General features: G+C 42.0%; 1 protein-coding gene across 1 annotated transcript in view; it reads right to left on the bottom strand.

Moving 5' to 3' along the window:
• Positions 1-5,666: 5,666 nt before the first annotated feature.
• LOC134678328 (cold shock domain-containing protein E1) overlaps positions 5,667-21,385 on the bottom strand; it is a 33,929-nt gene continuing 18,210 nt past the window's right edge. Inside the window, exons 10-17 of the mRNA XM_063536860.1 lie at positions 19,461-19,652; positions 15,099-15,224; positions 13,877-14,061; positions 11,103-11,320; positions 10,735-10,911; positions 9,226-9,403; positions 8,621-8,787; positions 5,667-7,783 (exon numbers count right to left, since the gene is read on the bottom strand). Coding sequence (XP_063392930.1) covers positions 7,767-7,783; positions 8,621-8,787; positions 9,226-9,403; positions 10,735-10,911; positions 11,103-11,320; positions 13,877-14,061; positions 15,099-15,224; positions 19,461-19,652 — 1,260 coding nt within the window. The 3' untranslated portion in view covers positions 5,667-7,766. The remainder of the gene's footprint in view (positions 7,784-8,620; positions 8,788-9,225; positions 9,404-10,734; positions 10,912-11,102; positions 11,321-13,876; positions 14,062-15,098; positions 15,225-19,460; positions 19,653-21,385) is intronic.

Below are 21,385 nucleotides of genomic sequence, written 5' to 3'. Positions count from 1 at the left end.
ACTACCAATAATATTATTTTATTGTTTCGCCGGATTTACTTGAGGACGTCACAATCTGAGTGTAGGTACCTATGATAATCCGACGAAATAAGAATCCGGCGAAACGGAAACTAACCTTCGCATCCTATGTCCAGAATTATAGGTATAGAAAGTATCTGGGGCACTGCCGCCAAATCGAGCAAAACAAAGAGGCACGGCCGTACCATCCTTTTCCCGAAGCGATTCAGGCGATTTTCAAGAATAGTCTGCAGCGGATTTGATAGCCCACGCAGTGCAAGTGTTATTTTAAACATCAAACTTCTATGAAATTATGACAAATAATGGAACTTACACTGCGTGGGCTATCAAATCCGCTGCAGACTTTTTTTGGTCCGACTCTAACGCCAGAATGGTTTGCCTTAAGAGTCGCAGCAAGCTCGGTTCTCCATAGAAACGTAGTTACGCTCTCATTTTAAAACGACTAGCAAGATTACTCTGAAACTTTGTACTTACATTATGATAAGGTATATCTATGCCTGCAGGGGCCACTTACACCATTCACTAACCCGGGGTTATCCGGTTAAATCTGGAGTTATCATGGTTACCAGTACAATATAACACTGGGTTAACGGTTTAACCGGTTTACCCCGGGTTAATGGGATGGTGCAAGTGGCGCCAATTAGTTTAAGTAGCTTCAGATACCATAGTAAAAAATATAATAATATTTTAGCTCTATATAAATAAATAAATAAATAATATTATAGGACATTCTTACACAGATTGACCAAGTCCCACAGTAAGCTCAAGAAGGCTTGTGTTGTGGGGAAATATATATGTATATATAAATAGAGCTAAAACAAGATTTGTATACAAAACTTAAATTATTATATTTTTTACTATGGTATCTGATATATCAGGGTGGAAAGGCACGACGATCCTTCCCGGAAGTATTAGGTCGTTTAAGTGATACTGAGCAGATTGGTAATGGTAAGAATCGTTAATTGATTAAAAAATAAAAATACCAAATTTTCTACTTTTTAACTCTGGTGATAACCCTATAGCATGTGCACATGACGGCTAGGTTAAGGATCTCCGTCGGGAATAGGGTTTCTGCTCGAGAATTCCCGAGGCGAGAAATCTCGAGAAATTTGTCCTAAGTCGAGACGGGAAAAATATATTCAATGCCTCGAGAACTCGAGAAATAAATCTCTACTAATAAGTAAAATAAAACACGCGTATAAACACATGATGTGTCTATGATGTATTTCTTTAGGTAGTTAAATAAATATGAACAATGTTTTTCTTACATTTTCAGGTAGGGTAGGAACCTACTTAAAACATTTATTACCATCCAAATAAAAAACTACCGTGATCCGTCCCCTGTCGTTCTAGCTTTAACCGATTTTCATGTTTTGAAACTTTTGAACTACATATTCATGACATTCATGTAGTGTCTTTTTTATTGAAAAACGCTTTAAAAAAAATTGTAACGAATTATAGGACCATGTAATAAGTGTAATAACAAATATTACAAAAGTAAATTACTATTGATAAATCAAATAATCCCGATATATTCCTATTAGCAAAATATTACAATTTTAACAGCTTTATTGTTACGTTGAGTAAGTACGAGTAATTAATATTACGTAGTAAAATTTCTGTTAAAAGTTGTGTCACATCGAGTTTTTTAATACAAAATTTATTGACTTGAATATTGCTGCCTGATAAAATACCATATTGTGGTTTGTTTACATTTTGTTGAATACCTAAAGAAATACACTATAGCATAACACATCACCGGTGCGCACGCGTGCACCTATAGTTTTTTTGTTGTTGTATTTTTGATTATTAAGTGCAATTTATGGTGACTAAAAATGTACCATATGTTTGATTATTGATCTCACCTACGATTCCTACGAGTTTGATTTGTAAAAAAGCAAAAAAAATCAAATAACATGTTGTTTTTTGGAGCTTTCAAAATTTCTCGAGATACTCGAGAAACTCGAGAAATCTTGGTCGAGAATTCCCGTGCCTCGAGAAATTAAAAAGTTCGAGAAACCAGAAACCCTAGTCGGGAAAGCTCGGGACTTTACGCTTTTTTCCGATCGTTGACAGAATCGCAATGATGTATGAATGACGCATAAATGACAAATAAATCAAATGAATGCAAAAATATTATAAACAATTTTATTATTTCCTTACTTTTTGCCAATATTTAACACTATCTTGGTGATGCTCTTCGTCATTTTTCCTCCGCAGATTGTCACAAGCAGCAATTAGCCTTTAATGTCTCATTTCGTCCGCAGTTTCACATTTCGTTTGGTACACCATATCTTTTACACAGCTCCACAAATTTAAATAACCACGAGCATCTAACAACGGCATTTTTATTTGAAGAATATGAAATAAAGTAAATATGAAGTGAAGTTCAATGACAATTTAATTTCAAACATCAGACGTCTTGTCTATTTCCTACCACGCAAGAAGGTTTGTTAGTTAGGTATTTAAGAGTATTTATTCTTGATTTATTCTTAGTATTTCATTTTTGCAAGTTCATTTGCTGCATCAAACACAACCTACTTGTAATTTTTAATTATTTTAGATAGTTTCCAATTATTCGAAAATAATTTTGTGAAACGTGTTAAGAAACTAAAACCTTTTCATCAGTCAAGGAAACCAGAGATATTTATAAGACGATTGCGTACTTTTGAGTGGTTGTCAATGTCACAATTTGAACTGTCGTAAACAATGTTGTGGTTAGTATTATTAATATTAAGGAATAACATAACTACTTCATTCAAGTATTGAACAAGTGGAACCACTAAGAAAGCGAAAATCCTGCTACGATTCTTACCGTGTTGTAAGCAGACCTAAGAATAGTTGGATGGCAAAAAATTACTACAATTTCCTGTCGTATATTGATTGTTTACAAGTAAGTTCATTGACCCTGTCACCTGTTAGGGTTAGAACAAAGTAGTTTTTTGCATGGATGTTTAAAAGGCCATAATTTAGAAACGGTTGCCCATATTAACATAGTTTCTATGGAGAAAATATAGAGCTTAGGCTAAACAATCCCCCTTTTGCGGAAAGGATCGTCGTGCCTTTCCACCCTGTATATATATATAAATTAATTACAGGAATCATTTTTTTGTTGTTCTGGTTTAAATAATAAAACTGTAATGGCGTAATCACATCGTTTATTGGTATATGTATGTACCTATTCGCACGAGTCGTACAAGCTATAAACATGGTGTGCCGGCCCGCGGGACAGGGGCCGGGGCCGGCCGACGGCAAACAATCACAAGAACTTTAGAATATGCAATCGTTCCAACGTATAGAGCGTCATAAATGTCCAACGAGCTAACCAACGTGGCTACGTTAACCCTTCGGCTGCTGCGCCGCGTCGGCGGCAGGTAACCGGGCGGGGTGAGAAGGCCTGCGCTCGGGGGCACGGGTTAGACATCGCTGACGATTATGATCAGTGAAAATCGCAAGACGCGACGCCGTCGAGCCGTCTCACTTCTATTCTATTCACTTTCTCAGTGGAATGACAAACCTAACTATAAAAGAAAGTCCGGATTACACGATTCTGAGAAAGTAATAGGATAGTGAGACCATTTCTTGTCCCCGATTACGATTAATTTAGGCCCGAGCGACACCGCGACCGACATTTTTCACAACAGCACGTTAACGGATCGTGTAAAGTAGCCAGTTCATCAACAACTCCTATAAAGGCATCACATATATAAAAATTATCACGTTAACATTAAAATTCGAAAGTTGTACCGTGTTAATGGCTCCTCTACAAGAAACTCACGTAGTAAAATACATCTGATGGTGAAACTAAATGGACAGTCGGTATGGGGTGAGAAGCTTGGGTGGCCCACGGCGCTCCTCGGCGGCTCCAGGGAGCGCGGTGGGTGCCCGCAACGTGACCTACATCCATTACATTCACGCTCCCAAAACCGTATGGGGTTGTATAAACATTTGGCATAGATAACTTGACTAACGAATACATTCCAACTAAATTAAAATAAACTCTTATGATTACTTTAAAAGTTTGTAATTCTGAAAGGCTTATATTTTTTATAACATTTTTTTTTTGTTAGACATACATATTCTGTTTCAGAGGTTCTTTTAGGCAATGGCATTTCCGAGTGGTTCGCCAAATTACAGCTACGTGTGGTGGCGTGTCACAGAACTGGTGTGGTGGTGAGCTCGCGGTCACGCGGCCGCGGCGCGGCGGCTCCCGGCGGCGGCGGCGACGGCCGTCGCTAGCACTACATCTATCGTCTGCGTAGTATGACAATCGGCGTAATCGTTTAAGACTAGTATAATAATAATACCTATACCCGAACAGACCCGGGGCTTACCTTCGTACGCTACAACACCAAATATCCTGATTATTATATTATTAAAACTATTACTAAGTTATGGTTACATGAGCATTATATATGATACAGCAATTAAAATCTTGTATTATAAAGCGCAATTTTTAACGTTTGTTCAAAATTCCTTTCTATATATTTTTAATTCTTTAATTCTATACATGTTTATTTTGACTTACAGGTTAAATTTATTTTACATATTTTCAAACAATACTCGCACAATTGATGTACCTAATCAACAATAAGCGCAGTGCAGTTTATTAAGCACTAGCAAAGTAATTGATAGTAATGATAATAAAGAGGGAGGAAAAGAGGGCCGCGGTGTAGAGGAAGGCGGGGAGGGAAGCGTCCTACCGTCGCCAGCTTATACTATCCCCTCGTCTCAATACGATCATGAACACATTATCGTATTGCTTGGGTAACTTCAGTCTACACAACTGATATTTAGGCGCCGCTAGATGCATCTTAGACAGCATCTTCCACACGAATTGATTCCAAAAAAGCTACGTTTAATGCCACATTTAGACGGTTCAACAACTCGCATGCAATATTTGATACATTGCTAACTACAATGAATACAGTCGATCGACCAAATCCCGCAATGTAATGAAAGTCGCATGCAAGTTCTTGAACCGTCTAAAGGGGCTTAATGAACGTAACAACGCGCCACTCATCCGCCAGTCATAGATACTCCATTTGCCATAAAACAATATCGAACAATGACAAACTATAACATTACTACGACCGCAAAGTGAATGTTCACAACATACCGTTAATTAAAATAATCTAACACCAATATTATTATTGTAATAAATATTTTTTTTTTTCAGTCTTTGGTTCCATTCCAGTACATTGCATACTTCTATAAATGCTTTTTTTATCCGATTAGTTTGATTTTTGTTCATTTCGTTTTTAAGTAAAGTATAAGGTATAGTTCGTTTTTTTTAGCATTAGAAAGAACTTGCAAGAATGTAAGCGATCTTACCATGTCTTTTAATTGAAAAACGCTTTTTAAAAATCAAAAACTATTAATACGATCATTTATATTCTTCTGCTTTCATAATAAAGCAGAAGAATATAAATGATCGTATTAGATTCATAATTGTTACATATTTGCCGTAAAATATTTTTAAAATGTGTTTTTCAATTAAAAGACACATCAAGATTGTTTACCTTATTTCTAATGCTAAAAAAACGAACTATAGAGTGGGATTAGCCATCGGCACTTGTGGATCGGGCGACACATACCAGATGAAGAGGGGCCGCGGCCTGGGTCGCCGCCCCGGCGCCAGCCCGGTAACCGACGCTGCGGGGGCGCCGACACACACCACCGGACAATTTTTACCTTTCTTTATATACATTCAAAACGAACTCAACGTAATATTCGTCACATAAACAACAACAAAATATAGACAACAGGTATAGATATTGTAGATTTACAGTAATGTACACTGGGATTTTGACAGTTTATAACACCTTATACTCTGAAGTTTTGGTGTAAGTATTTCCTTTTTTTACAATACCAGTTGTATTACTGTTTGGTGAGGGCCACTCTATAATGTAATGAAATGAATTAGAACAACATACTAAATAGGCAAGGTGTAACGCAATAATTAGATAGGTATAATAAAAGCGGAAGTTCGCTAGTGTCGTCGCTCCGTGCACAACAGTCACTGTGGCGCGCGTACCTAATCTAATTCATAACTTATAAAGAACCTACCGCTTTTTTCTTTTTACGAATGCGAATGCGAATTTTAACTCGCCATTATTGAACGTGTGGTACTATCTTAGAGTACACACTGATTACAATGCGATCTTAATGTTTTAAATACAGACAATATGCATTTAATTTGATTCAGATCGAAAAAACAACGATATACCTACAAAAGTGATCTAGAGTTTTAATAAAAATAATCTTTGTTTTTATTTTTAATTTGATTTGAAAACAAAATGTTCAATAATAAAAATTTTATCTACTTACACAACATGATTCAAATTCCACTGTTAAATTTTATAGAAAATTATTAACTGTGGGATTCAGGAAATCATATTTCATAGATTGTACAGTTTGATTTTATTGATCGACTGACCCAGACACGTAGTCACACCAAGTTAGAGTATTCCATGATACTCTAGTCCTTTGGTAAACATTGATTTGGTATATAACAAGAACCTATCCCCATCACCATAATTTACAAACAAAATATTTGCCAATTTCTTTAAGTGAGTTAGGCAATGCAAGCAATACACTACTTACTCGTAAATACATGCATCCAAAAAGGCAAACTGTATCTTATAAGACTTATATCGGCAAGGAACCTGTTTTCATAGTTAGGGTTCATCCATTTCGTGAATTAATATTGTTGACATTCGTGATTCGGCGCCAAGTCTCACAAATGAGTCAAGCACAATTGATTAAAATATAACCATGAGCAGTAAAGTCGGGTAAACTGTGTTAAATTACATTTCTCGTAGATATACATACATATAATCACGCCTATTTCCCGGAGCGGTAGGCGTAGATATATTTAAAGATTAATTCACAAGGTGGAGTCGCGCCCTTTAAGACTTCGAAAATAGGTCGCCATCGCTCGGGGCTCGTAAGATCGGCGAAAATAATTTACAAAGCATCAAGCGACGCGCCATACCGCCCTAAACGGGCCAATTTTGTTTTACAAATGTATTGCACAAAAAAATATTACATAATCACAGAAGAGACTAAACCGACAGAGATCCACTTGCAATAAGTTACAATAGCGTGAGATCTAGAAACCCTCATTTGTTATGTGTCACCTACATACAGACAGAACGCGTCCTGGGTACAGAACACTCACGAGTCAGAGATGATTTTTCTCCTTACAAATAAGCACATTATTATATTCAAATGGATTTCCAACGCAGCAGTCAGTCGGTTACAGATCAGGCGGCTGACTGCTGGGGTGGGTATTTACAATAGTATTCGAGAGCTCGGTACCACGGGAACTGAACTTGGCAAACCATAATAACAGCTAAAGTACAATATGTCAAACGGAATTTTGAACAAAGTAGCCATGCTAAAAAGAACCTCTTACCTACGTAATAAGGAAACTTGTAATCAAGCAAATAATAAAGGTCCGGTTAAAGTTGATATGTTCATCGCTCATTGATCACAAGCCGCAACGTGGATGTCACTTGATCGGTATCATGGCAGCTGCCAATTTATTAACAGTGTTTTTTTTTTCTCCTACAATTAGTAAAAATCACAAAACAATTTCTCTAAATGCTGCTAAAGAAAAGAGAATCAGTCAGTCTCTCGTGAATACAATGAAACAATTTGAATTGAAAATCAAACCATTAGGAGGTTTACCTACAAACGTAGCTGCCGGTGTCCAGAGGCCGCGGTGCGTCGCCCGCTGATGTTCACTCGGCTAATAATTCTGAAAACAACCAATACTTTCATTAAATATTAACATAATTTAAAAACTAATTAGTACTCGCGAAACGTTCACATCATTCAGCGTGGTCACACACACACGGCAGTTAATTTAGACGCTGCAAACTGACTGACCGGATTTCATAATGATCTTAGAAAGAGATGATTGGCTCTGATTTTAATCGATAGTCGTACTTATAGTGTCGTTTCTTAACAAATATATTTCGGTGAGTTATGGCACTTATGACACATTATAATTTCTTGTTATACACCGTGTTTTTATTGAATTCCGTTAACTTCGGGGTATGGTTAAGTACGTTTAAGAGAACTAAATGGCAATAGTCAATTTAAAAAAAAAAAAATTTTTTTTTGCTTTTTCGAAAAAATAAATTAAGTTTAAAAAGTAATTAAATGTAGCATATAGCGTTGTTGTAACACGGGCATTACATTTAACTCAACCAAACAATTGAAATCTGTGACATATCAATGTAATTTCGAACATCGATCGGCCGAGATTGTACTTAAGTTTAGTAGCAAATGCATGAACTCATTCTTAACACTAATCAATATGTAAACCGGCCTTAAGGCAAGTGTACACGCTTGTAGAGGCCTTATAGGAAAAAAATAAATTATTGATTACCTCCGAAATGGAGTTAATTGGAATATCGGTGTCTTTGAGAAAGTTACTTGATTTAAGCTCAGGAATGCACCCCTGAAATTAACGGAAATAAAAAAAAACACGGTGTATATTTTTGGGTGTATCGGTTTATTCAAGTGTTAGTTATTGCCAGAAAAAGTCTAGAGCTAATTGTAAAATATGTTTTATGTGAATGGTGCGTACCTGCGATGGGTCGGCGCGGACGGAAGCCCCGGGAGCCGTCGGGCCCGCGCGGGCCGCGCACCACGATCACGCGCGGCGCGCCGGACTCCTCCAGCGAGGCCGTGCGCAGCCGCGCCAGCAGCCGCTCGGGCCGCTCCGGGCGGGGCTTCGCGCCCGTCTTGCCACTACTAAACACAACAATCCATAGTCTAATAAAACATGGTCTTCTCTTCCCAGAGCGACACAAGCCTACGTCACTTTATATAGCGCTATCGTAGGCTTGTGTCAGTCTCGTGGTCAGAAGAGAGTATCAAGCGGAGTATATTATTATACCATGCAACAATAGTAGTTTATGTTATAAGGGATCAAAATGATATATTTCCGTCAAGGGCGTACATTGAATCCTGAATACAGCAATGGATTCTATTGTAGAATCCTGAGCGTAGTGAGGGATTCGAAAGTAGAATCCTGAGCGTAATGAGGGAAGCATCACCCCCGCATTTTTGGCATCATCGGTTTTATGAAATAGTTGCTCTAAACACTCGGTCTAGAGGACTCCTAGTCTATGGTCTAGATTTAACCGCTTTACCCCGGGTTAGTGAATGGTGCTAAGTGAGTGAACTCACGAGACTTTGACGACGTTGCATGCGCTGCTCTTGCCGTTGCGCGGGTTGGTGAGCATGACGAACTCGACGGTGTCGCCGGGCTGCAGGTCGGCGGGGTTGCCGCGCACCTCCGACATGTGGAAGAACAGCCGCCGCTGCTCCTCCGCCTCCACCGACAGCGACAGGAAACCGAAACCTCCTGTATACATTCAAATCTAACATCAATATCACTATACAACATAAACCATACCACCATATATGAATTGCCTAATACGCTTCATCATATTTGATAAAACTAACTCCTTTATTCATTCAAATGTAACATCACTAGAGTCGGTCCAAGAAAAGTCTGGAGCCGATTTGATAGCCCACGCAGTGCAAGTGTCATATGAATCATAATTTCATAGAAGTTTGGCGTTTAAAATAACACTTAATAATACTTTTCATGACGTTTCACGTTTAACATAATACTTTTCATGGACCTATACTTCATAAAACTAAAGGGCCCACTGATTAACAGTCAGTTGGACGGTATCGGCCTGTCAGTTGTTCGGAACTGTCAAAAGTTTGTTCTAACTGACAGGCCGATACCGTCCGGCGCGGCGGACTGTTAACCCCTCGAACGCGAGTGTCAAAAATTTGCTACTGAATTAATAACCAAATTATTAATTTTATTACAGTCCAAATTGTCTGGGACGGATACGGGACAAGGCAGTTGAGGGGTTAATCAGTGGGCCCCTTAACCCCTCAACTGCCTTGTCCCGTATCCGTCCCAGACAATTTGGACTGTAATAAAATTAATAATTTGGTTATTAATTCAGTAGCAAATTTTTGTGGTTAAGGGGCCCACTGATTAACCCCTCAACTGCCTTGTCCCGTATCCGTCCCAGACAATTTGGACTGTAATAAAATTAATAATTTGGTTATTAATTCAGTAGCAAATTTTTGTGGTTAAGGGGCCCACTGATTAACCCCTCAACTGCCTTGTCCCGTATCCGTCCCAGACAATTTGGACTGTAATAAAATTAATAATTTGGTTATTAATTCAGTAGCAAATTTTTGTGGTTAAGGGGCCCACTGATTAACCCCTCAACTGCCTTGTCCCGTATCCGTCCCAGACAATTTGGACTGTAATAAAATTAATAATTTGGTTATTAATTCAGTAGCAAATTTTTGTGGTTAAGGGGCCCACTGATTAAGTCCCCCGCCGCGTCTGTCTGTTTGTGTGTATGTATATTCGCGATAAACATTGTAACCCGTGCGAAGTCGGGACGGGTACATAGTTATTAATGTTTGCGCACCGAATGGTGTAAAGTATATTCTCCTATATTTCAATGGAGTCACAATTTTGATATAGTATAAGACAAAGGATGTGGGTGAAACTAACGGGTTAAGGGAGTGGAAAGGTCCCTTTTTTAGACTTTGGTAAATGACTCCTAAACGGTGGTCCATAGCATAAAATGTTAATGGAAAAGTTTGGGATGGGTTAGACCCGTCTATAAATGTGAGTTAATATGTAATATGAATGACCTTTGATGGCGTCAACGGTGGCGCGTCGCTTCTTGCGCACAGGCACGATGTTGGTGGCGCGGCCCTCCGCGTCCGCCTGGAAGGTGACCGGGTCACCGACTTGCAGGATCTCGCGCTTGCACGCCAGCCCCATGATTCCGAACTCGTATGACGTGCCGCCCTCCATTTGAATCAGACCTGAAATTAGTTAATGTTAGATTTTGTATTAAAAAAAAATACATTTATTTCAAGCTTTCGCTCATATCACACTCAGGTCCATAATATTTACATTATAAAATTCGGACCAAATTCGGCACATAAGTTAACATACTAATAATGTGTAATGAGTAATAATGTGTGTGTGTGTGTGACACACACACATAACATACCGCAATATTTAGGTTGATCCGGGTTAAGCGCCCGCAGCGTGCGGGTGACGGTGCCGTTGAGGGCGGGCTCGAGCGGCTTGGCGAGCGGCACCGTGCCGCGCGGCAGCACGCGCACGAACTCGGCGCTGGCGCACCCGCCGCCCGACCCGCCCGACCGACCCAGCCCGTACTCCACCTCCGTGCCTAGCTCCAGGTTGTCCGGGTTGCCCTCCAGATTGCTGTTCATATATCATATTGTTTATGTTCATATACGAAAATATATACAGTATGATCAGAACGAAAGGCAAAGAAAGAGACCCATTCATGTTTACGTCATACTGAGCAACTTTTACTATGGGACCAACCCCGAAATCGCGAAAAAAAAAATTGACTCTCCTGTAGGAAATTTCAACATCAGACCAGCGAAGTGTATGAAACATCAAATTTTTTTCCGCGTTTTCGGGGTTGGTCCCATAGTAAAAGTTGCACAGTATTACCTAAACATTAAGGGATCTCTTTCTTTGCCTCTCGTTCTGATACATACTGTTTTGTGCAAATATCACAATCACACTCATGCGAATCTGCACGCCACTCTAGTGTGTGTTCGAGACAGCGCTATGCACGCATATAGGCGATGTCACGCTCACAAACCAGAGCGGCGTGCAGATCGGCATTTTAATGTGAAGACCGCCTTACAAGCTGATTCTAGTAGTAATATATGATATGAGAAAATGGTTCACTTCGCAATACTAAAACAGCAGATGCGCACTGAGAATGATAAAATATAAATATGTAAGTATATACATATATTCGCTAAAAGCACGTAAGACTCTTGCAAGCAGAATGCGAATATTGCGCAAAACTAGATCTTAAATTACTGACCCAATCACATAAAATAAAGGAAGGACAAAAGCAACGCAATACTATACAATAGAATAAACGGTTCGTTTAATCTTGTAGCTGTTAGTAAAAATATATATTTGAGAAATAAAGATATAATTGGGTCACTCGTTTTCGTGTTTCAAGAATATCGATGAAATTTATAATTCTAACTTGGCCGTACATCATACTGCCGTGTCTCGATTTGTTACTTCTGAGAGAAAAAAATGATAATTCAGAGTTCGCTACATACATTAAACGCAAAATGAATAAAATAGATTCATTATGACAAAATGGTGAAATAGGTCTGAGTAAGGATGAAAAAACTAGAAAATAGTTTTCGTCTCAAAGACTAGCAGCGCCATTATCCTCTCGCTCGTCTGATTTGACGCTTGTGATCAATATGAGGACATATAATACGCGTGTCTTGAGGTTCATGTACAATACAGTACAATGAATGGCGATCGTCAAGCTTGCACAATAAGGTATTATACTGTATATGAAATAAATTATTTTACACCATGCATGAAATAAAGCACCTGATAATTATTAGTAAAACAGATATAGGAGTTATTTTTAAAAACAAGTTCTATTTAATAAATCGGATAGAAATATAAAAAGTAGGTGAGTTGACCGTGACGTCACGATGTAATGTTTCATATAAATTCCATGTTAGCAAATCGCTTTGACAGTTCTAAAAAAGTACTACCCTATTGCATATTTCGTCCTTAAAACAATTCTGGGAACGTAAGGTTTTTTTTTATAATTCAGGGTGTTACAGACAATTGTATCTTTGTAAACCCTTTTATTTCCACCATCTTTTGATGCTTACAGAACTTTCCCATTATAAGCATTTAAGCATAATTGAACGCAAGGTATTCAATTCAAATTTAAGTTCTAACATTAACCTAACTCCATGTACCATGCCAAAATTATACACAAACAAACGAGGAGAATTAAATAAGAGAATTGTTTGTTTTTATGGCTTTCCTCTTTTAGAAGCTCGCATTTCGCTAAGTCAAAGCAATTGCGCAAAGCTATTCAAAATAAACATAAGCTATAAAAAGAAAAGAAGAAATCGCATTGCATAATACATTTTACTTTCGACCTTTTCCACTGAATCAAGTTTACTGTGTTACTTAAAGAACATTTCCAATGAGTCGTCGGTGCTTTTTTGTTGCTTTGGCAAGAATATTCCGTGCTCAAGCTAAGCTAAAGTAAGGCCGACATAAGGAGATACAGACCGTAGTCAGTTTTCAGGGAATCGTAACAGGATTATTTATACATCAACTATCAAATAGTTCACAAATAGCGGCCCAAATGTTGATACTTGATATCCTCTATATTGATTGGAACACGATTATACAATTTAGGCCCAAAGACGCCGAGAGATGCACGAGCCTTGGCCAGCCGCCTTCGCGGGGGCACGAGGAGATTTTTCGCACGATACCTCTCGCTTCTGAATCCGTACGCCAAGTATTTATGCTGGTTAGCTCTTACGTACCTGCATATGCTTATTGGTTTAGCTAATAATCAAAGACATATGTAACTTCGTATAAGATGAATAAAGTCTAAGGAAAAAACGTGCCTCGGGAATTAAGAAAAAGTCATTCTCGGATAGATGGCGCACACACCTTTGGCCTATGCTCGGCTAGATGGCGTGACGACACCGTTTCATATTTAACAATTTTAACACAAAGATATCAGTTAATGAACATGGGTCTAAATGATATAAAAATAATATAATCATTTATCCATATACATATATAATTTTTTTTGATAATTTTATTCGTTTTATTTTGAGTTTTAGTCGTGTGTCGATAGATGGCAGTAAATTTACTGTGACTACAAAATTTACTATGACAGCACCCTTCTATACCATCTATTCTCTCTGCTAATAATGAAGAGAAGGGTACCTGAAGTGGAAGAACACCTCCTTGCTGTGGTCGGAGGTCTCGATGAAGCCGAAGCCGTCCTTGAGCGCGGCTATGAACCCGTGCAGCACGCCCCGCGAGGAGGCGCTGCCGTTGCTGGCGCCGCCGTTCGTGAGGCTGTGCTGGATCGTCACTGACATCGCTACCAGCTCCTTGGTTCTCTTCACCTGGGCACAGAAAAAATAATAGTACTACCGTACAGAAAGTACACTTCCTACAAACACGAAGTTTGACAGCGATTCAGGGTCGAATCATGCTATCCCTTTCTAATATATAGCACTATCCCTTTCGGCTATTTAGGGTTGTCAAAATTCAAGTTTAAAGATTATCTTATCTGTGGTCGTGCACGCACAAGGAAGGCAAGTGGTGCCAACCCTAATAATTGCTCGGAACAATGCTAAGCCGAACGGAGCCGAGTTCGACCAAAGTCAGGAGTGTCTCCCCACTGACCTGGGGCAATCCGTACTAATATTATAAAAATATTATAAAGGCGAAAGTGTGTCTGTCTGTCTGTTACCTCTTCACGCTTAAGCCACTGAACTGATTTAATTGAAATTTGATATGGTGAAGAGAGTGCAAAGGGGGGTTTGAATGATTGCTATTAGCATTATCCAGGCGCTATACCTGCTTAAGCTGCTATCACTAATCGGGTAAAAGCTAGTAAGTATATATGAGTACACAATCATCAGTAGACATACCAACAGAGTGAATGTAAGCTAACCGGGATTGACAAAGTCAATTCACACAATCAGTTATATGAGAGTGGGCATGGTGCTCGAAATTATTTAAAGATGCACACTATCGCCTAAACAATACAGGCATGTTGCACAAGTATATGTTGCTTATGAAAGCACATTAGCTGATGGCGACTGTATATCAAGCTAAGCACGTGTAGAGTCAAGTACGAGTAGAACTACCCGCCACTTTCTAATGATAAAAAAAAATTCAGTAGCTTGAAAAACAAATTACGGTATCTGCACTGGTGTCTCTTTTTAAGTGAGAAGACATTGTGCTAAGAGAACACCGCTCTTCCACGCGGTTAATTCACAATAAATTTAAAAAATTACAAAAATTACAGAAAAAAATACTTAAAAAAAATTAGCAGTAAACAATAACAAAGCGTGTAGAAATCTGAAGGCAGTCACAATATTCACGAAAAGTACAGGACATAATTTAGGTAATGAGAAAAATAATGTGTAGGTACCTGATAAATATCGAAGATGATCTTATCGCCAACTCGAGGCAGCATCTTGGAGTCGCACTTCTTGGCCATGTAGGTAAGATTCTTCTTAGCTCCGTTGATTTGACAACTGATAACGCCATTATATTCCTGGACAAATACACACGCCATTATAACGACAAATACACACGCCATTATATATAGGTACGTCTAGTGTTCATTCAGTTTACGTAAATGCAGTATCCCTTTGGTTAAATAAAGTTAATTTCTTTAACAGATTATAAATTGCGTCGTACTGGTTTGGTCGTTCCATGCGCATGTATCTTTCTAGATACATGGGCATACGCATGCATACGTATTCCTTTGTACATTGCATCATATGAAAGTTATTTGATAATACAAGTGCAATCTGAAATCAAATTACAGAATATAATATGAAAAGCAACTGACTGCTGGGAATCCCGTACAAAGACAGACACCGACTGGAATACCGTTATTTTCATACACATCTCAAGGTTATAAGAATTATAATAATTCCAGCCTATATACGTTCCACTGCTGGGCACAGGCCTCTCAAGCGCGAGAGGGCTTGGGCTAGCCCCCACGCTGCCCTCATGCGAATTGGGTACTTCACATACACCTTTGAATTTCTTCGCAGACGTATGCAGGTTTCCTCACGATGTTTTCCTTCACCGAAATGCTGGTGATAAATATCAAGTGATATTTAGTACATAAGTTCCAGAAAATTCATTGGTACGAGCCAGGATTTGAACCCGCGACCTCCGGAAAGTCGGGCGTCATATCCACTCGGCCACCACCGCTTGTCACTTAAAGCTAAAGGCTATAAATATCTTATTTCTAATTAAATTAGAAGAGTCTAAAAATAATACAGTATGTATTTGTAGGTTCTTAAAACGTGTGTCAGGGAGCATGACTAATAAATTACAGACAGATTTCCCAACCTCGTATATCAGGAACGCCGCTTCGGGCCCAAACGTTTGAGTAGTATAAGCGCAACGGGAAGACGTATTTGTTGACGATTCGTACTAGGTACTCAGCAGACTCAGCACAGGAGCGCCGCGACAGTATCTCGCGCGCGAGATAGACTCCCCATCTTTTTCTAACTGTACCCCTCGTATGCTTAGACACGGATCCGTGCGTGTGAATTTAAATCTATTGTTTTAAATATCAAGGTCACTTTTTCAATGATTATATTTGACAGGCCGCATACGAGGGGTAAATAGGTTTAGGTAGTCCCGTCAACTCACTGGGGGCGGGTTCCTAGTAGGGCTCGAGTTGGATGTGTAGAGCTGCGCCTCCTTAGTGACGACGCCGCGCACTCCCCGCTCGACCAGGGTCTCGAAGTGCACGGAGCCGGGCGGCAGGTGCTTGATGCGGAGGGCGCTCTGACGCGTGTTCATGGTGGTGAAATAGGGGGTAGATTAGCAATCCCGTCAACTCACCGGAGGCGGGTTCCTAGTAGGGCTCGAGTTGGATGTGTAGAGCTGCGCCTCCTTAGTGACGACGCCGCGCACTCCCCGCTCGACCAGGGTCTCGAAGTGCACGGAGCCGGGCGGCAGGTGCTTGATGCGGAGGGCGCTCTGACGCGTGTTCATGGTGGTGAAATAGGGGGTAGATTAGCAATCCCGTCAACTCACCGGAGGCGGGTTCCTAGTAGGGCTCGAGTTGGATGTGTAGAGCTGCGCCTCCTTAGTGACGACGCCGCGCACTCCCCGCTCGACCAGGGTCTCGAAGTGCACGGAGCCGGGCGGCAGGTGCTTGATGCGGAGGGCGCTCTGACGCGTGTTCATGGTGGTGAAATAGGGGGTAGATTAGCAATCCCGTCAACTCACCGGAGGCGGGTTCCTAGTAGGGCTCGAGTTGGATGTGTAGAGCTGCGCCTCCTTAGTGACGACGCCGCGCACTCCCCGCTCGACCAGGGTCTCGAAGTGCACGGAGCCGGGCGGCAGGTGCTTGATGCGGAGGGCGCTCTGACGCGTGTTCATGGTGGTGAAATAGGGGGTAGATTAGCAATCCCGTCAACTCACCGGAGGCGGGTTCCTAGTAGGGCTCGAGTTGGATGTGTAGAGCTGCGCCTCCTTAGTGACGACGCCGCGCACTCCCCGCTCGACCAGGGTCTCGAAGTGCACGGAGCCGGGCGGCAGGTGCTTGATGCGGAGGGCGCTCTGACGCGTGTTCATGGTGGTGAAATAGGGGGTAGATTAGCAATCCCGTCAACTCACCGGAGGCGGGTTCCTAGTAGGGCTCGAGTTGGATGTGTAGAGCTGCGCCTCTTTAGTGACGACGCTGCGCACTCCCCGCTCCACCAGGGTCTCGAAGTGCACGGAGCCGGGCGGCAGGTGCTTGATGCGGATGGCGCTCTGACGCGTGTTCATGGTGGTGAAATAGGGGGTAGATTAGCAATCCCGTCAACTCACCGGAGGCGGGTTCCTAGTAGGGCTCGAGTTGGATGTGTAGAGCTGCGCCTCTTTAGTGACGACGCCGCGCACTCCCCGCTCCACCAGGGTCTCGAAGTGCACGGAGCCGGGCGGCAGGTGCTTGATGCGGATGGCGCTCTGACGCGTGTTCATGGTGGTGAAATAGGGGGTAGATTAGCAATCCCGTCAACTCACCGGAGGCGGGTTCCTAGTAGGGCTCGAGTTGGATGTGTAGAGCTGCGCCTCCTTAGTGACGACGCCGCGCACTCCCCGCTCGACCAGGGTCTCGAAGTGCACGGAGCCGGGCGGCAGGTGCTTGATGCGGAGGGCGCTCTGACGCGTGTTCATGGTGGTGAAATAGGGGGTAGATTAGCAATCCTGTCAACTCACCGGAGGCGGGTTCCTAGTAGGGCTCGAGTTGGATGTGTAGAGCTGCGCCTCTTTAGTGACGACGCCGCGCACTCCCCGCTCCACCAGGGTCTCGAAGTGCACGGAGCCGGGCGGCAGGTGCTTGATGCGGATGGCGCTCTGACGCGTGTTCATGGTGGTGAAATAGGGGGTAGATTAGCAATCCCGTCAACTCACCGGAGGCGGGTTCCTAGTAGGGCTCGAGTTGGATGTGTAGAGCTGCGCCTCCTTAGTGACGACGCCGCGCACTCCCCGCTCGACCAGGGTCTCGAAGTGCACGGAGCCGGGCGGCAGGTGCTTGATGCGGAGGGCGCTCTGACGCGTGTTCATGGTGGTGAAATAGGGGGTAGATTAGCAATCCCGTCAACTCACCGGAGGCGGGTTCCTAGTAGGGCTCGAGTTGGATGTGTAGAGCTGCGCCTCTTTAGTGACGACGCCGCGCACTCCCCGCTCCACCAGGGTCTCGAAGTGCACGGAGCCGGGCGGCAGGTGCTTGATGCGGATGGCGCTCTGACGCGTGTTCATGGTGGTGAAATAGGGGGTAGATTAGCAATCCCGTCAACTCACCGGAGGCGGGTTCCTAGTAGGGCTCGAGTTGGATGTGTAGAGCTGCGCCTCCTTAGTGACGACGCCGCGCACTCCCCGCTCGACCAGGGTCTCGAAGTGCACGGAGCCGGGCGGCAGGTGCTTGATGCGGAGGGCGCTCTGACGCGTGTTCATGGTGGTGAAATAGGGGGTAGATTAGCAATCCCGTCAACTCACCGGAGGCGGGTTCCTAGTAGGGCTCGAGTTGGATGTGTAGAGCTGCGCCTCTTTAGTGACGACGCCGCGCACTCCCCGCTCCACCAGGGTCTCGAAGTGCACGGAGCCGGGCGGCAGGTGCTTGATGCGGATGGCGCTCTGACGCGTGTTCATGGTGGTGAAATAGGGGGTAGATTAGCAATCCCGTCAACTCACCGGAGGCGGGTTCCTAGTAGGGCTCGAGTTGGATGTGTAGAGCTGCGCCTCCTTAGTGACGACGCCGCGCACTCCCCGCTCGACCAGGGTCTCGAAGTGCACGGAGCCGGGCGGCAGGTGCTTGATGCGGAGGGCGCTCTGACGCGTGTTCATGGTGGTGAAATAGGGGGTAGATTAGCAATCCCGTCAACTCACCGGAGGCGGGTTCCTAGTAGGGCTCGAGTTGGATGTGTAGAGCTGCGCCTCTTTAGTGACGACGCCGCGCACTCCCCGCTCCACCAGGGTCTCGAAGTGCACGGAGCCGGGCGGCAGGTGCTTGATGCGGATGGCGCTCTGACGCGTGTTCATGGTGGTGAAATAGGGGGTAGATTAGCAATCCCGTCAACTCACCGGAGGCGGGTTCCTAGTAGGGCTCGAGTTGGATGTGTAGAGCTGCGCCTCCTTAGTGACGACGCCGCGCACTGGGCTCGACCAGGGTCTCGAAGTGCACGGAGCCGGGCGGCAGGTGCTTGATGCGGATGGCGCTCTGACGCGTGTTCATGGTGGTGAAATAGGGGGTAGATTAGCAATCCCGTCAACTCACCGGAGGCGGGTTCCTAGTAGGGCTCGAGTTGGATGTGTAGAGCTGCGCCTCCTTAGTGACGACGCCGCGCACTCCCCGCTCGACCAGGGTCTCGAAGTGCACGGAGCCGGGCGGCAGGTGCTTGATGCGGATGGCGCTCTGGCGCGTGTTCATGTTGGAGAACGACGTCACCGGGTCCACGGTGAATTCCACCTGGGGAAGGCATATCGGGGGTAAGACAACAGCTGATAGAGAGAAACAAACATTGGGTCTACAATTTAATGCATGTTAATATAACAAATATAAGCCTCGGTACAGAGTACCATTTTACAATACAATACAATACTCTTTATTGCACACCTCACATACACGTAGTAGGAATAAAAACTGATCCAGTATTGCACGTTTACCTGGTTAGGACAGGTGTGTACAATTTACTCTCGTTTTTTTTTTAATTTAGACACGTATAATTCGTGTTCTTCCCTATTCTACATTACCAATACATTTATATAAAATAGTTCACGTAGTATAGCAATAAATAAATTCAATATATAGTTCAATTAGTAACGACTCATATAAAATGTATATGACGATGCCCTATTAAGCTCGGGCCGTGGTATGAAGTACTCTGTAACTTGATAAAAAAGGTCTAATATCGATTACGGTCCCCGCTGGTGTGACAGACGTATGTCCGTATTAATATTAAATGTTTAAACGCCCTTTGTAACTGAAGCAGCTGAATAACCGAGCGGCCGGACGCTCGGCGATGCATAATTGTGGTTATGAATAACTATGTGATAATTGAATCAGTCGCAACTAACTGCGTTTTAATGTTATGTATTTACGAGTGCAGACTCTTGCATAGCTTTCTAATTAAATGTTATTATCTTCTTGCGTGAACCACATTTAAGCGGATTTTAAAAATAGGTGTATAACCGAACCTATGCTGGATTTAAACATTTTAAACTATTTGTGGTCAATTAAATCGTGGAGTACTCGCAGTAAACAAAAACTTATAGTTCAATATATGCTAAATCGACAATTACTGGCCCCCCGTTAATAACTGGCCACCTTATATTAAAAATAAATTATATTCACCTATATAAACAGATTTCATTTTAGTATAAGGTTTCAATAACTGCTCGCCCTTCAATAATTAGCCATCTTATACTAATGGATCATGTTTATAGGTGAATAGAATTCAATTTTAGTATAAGGTGGCCAGTTATTAAACAGTGGCCAGTAATTGACGAATTACCCTACTTTATACATAGTTATGAAATCGAGTGTATAGAACGCCGTGAGCTCCGTGACCCGACGCACCCTCCGCAAATTTCGCCGGCGATTGTGTGCATCAGCTTTAAATAACCCGCGACAAGGGAGCTAAATTGGTAAATTAGCTTCGATGCAAACTAAATAGGATGGAAGGCGTGACCATGCCGAGTATTTGGTTTGACAGTGCAGTGTGATGTTTTACAGTACTATTTCACCTATTGACCGTATGTTAGCCATGTTTCTCTACTTCCCCATTTGTTCATAAAACTTTACGGGCCTAATTTAGTTAAATAATGTTATGACTTATGTATGTTTTTCATACAAATACATACATAAGTCAAAATAACAAACAAACGACTCATAGTCTGGCTAGCCAAATATTGTTGACAGATATTTCCTTGTTGTATCACCAATTGTATATGATTAAAAAAACTAAGTCTGTTGTCGATTTATGTCACTCATTCAAATTGTTTGCGGTTAATAAGGGGTTTATTTTAAATATTCAAATTCATATTGTATGGCTATTAATATATTTAATATTCTCTCAGATACATTTAAAGAAATGGCTTTTAATATTTTTAAGAAGAAATTATTTAATTATTTAATTGAACATTGTTATTATTCTGTCGATGAATTCATAAACAAATGTAAATTGTAATGTTAGATATTTG

Source organism: Cydia fagiglandana, chromosome Z (genome assembly GCF_963556715.1).
Source record: "Cydia fagiglandana chromosome Z, ilCydFagi1.1, whole genome shotgun sequence".
Lineage (NCBI taxonomy): Eukaryota > Metazoa > Arthropoda > Insecta > Lepidoptera > Tortricidae > Cydia > Cydia fagiglandana.
This window is presented reverse-complemented; position numbering and strand designations above follow the sequence as displayed.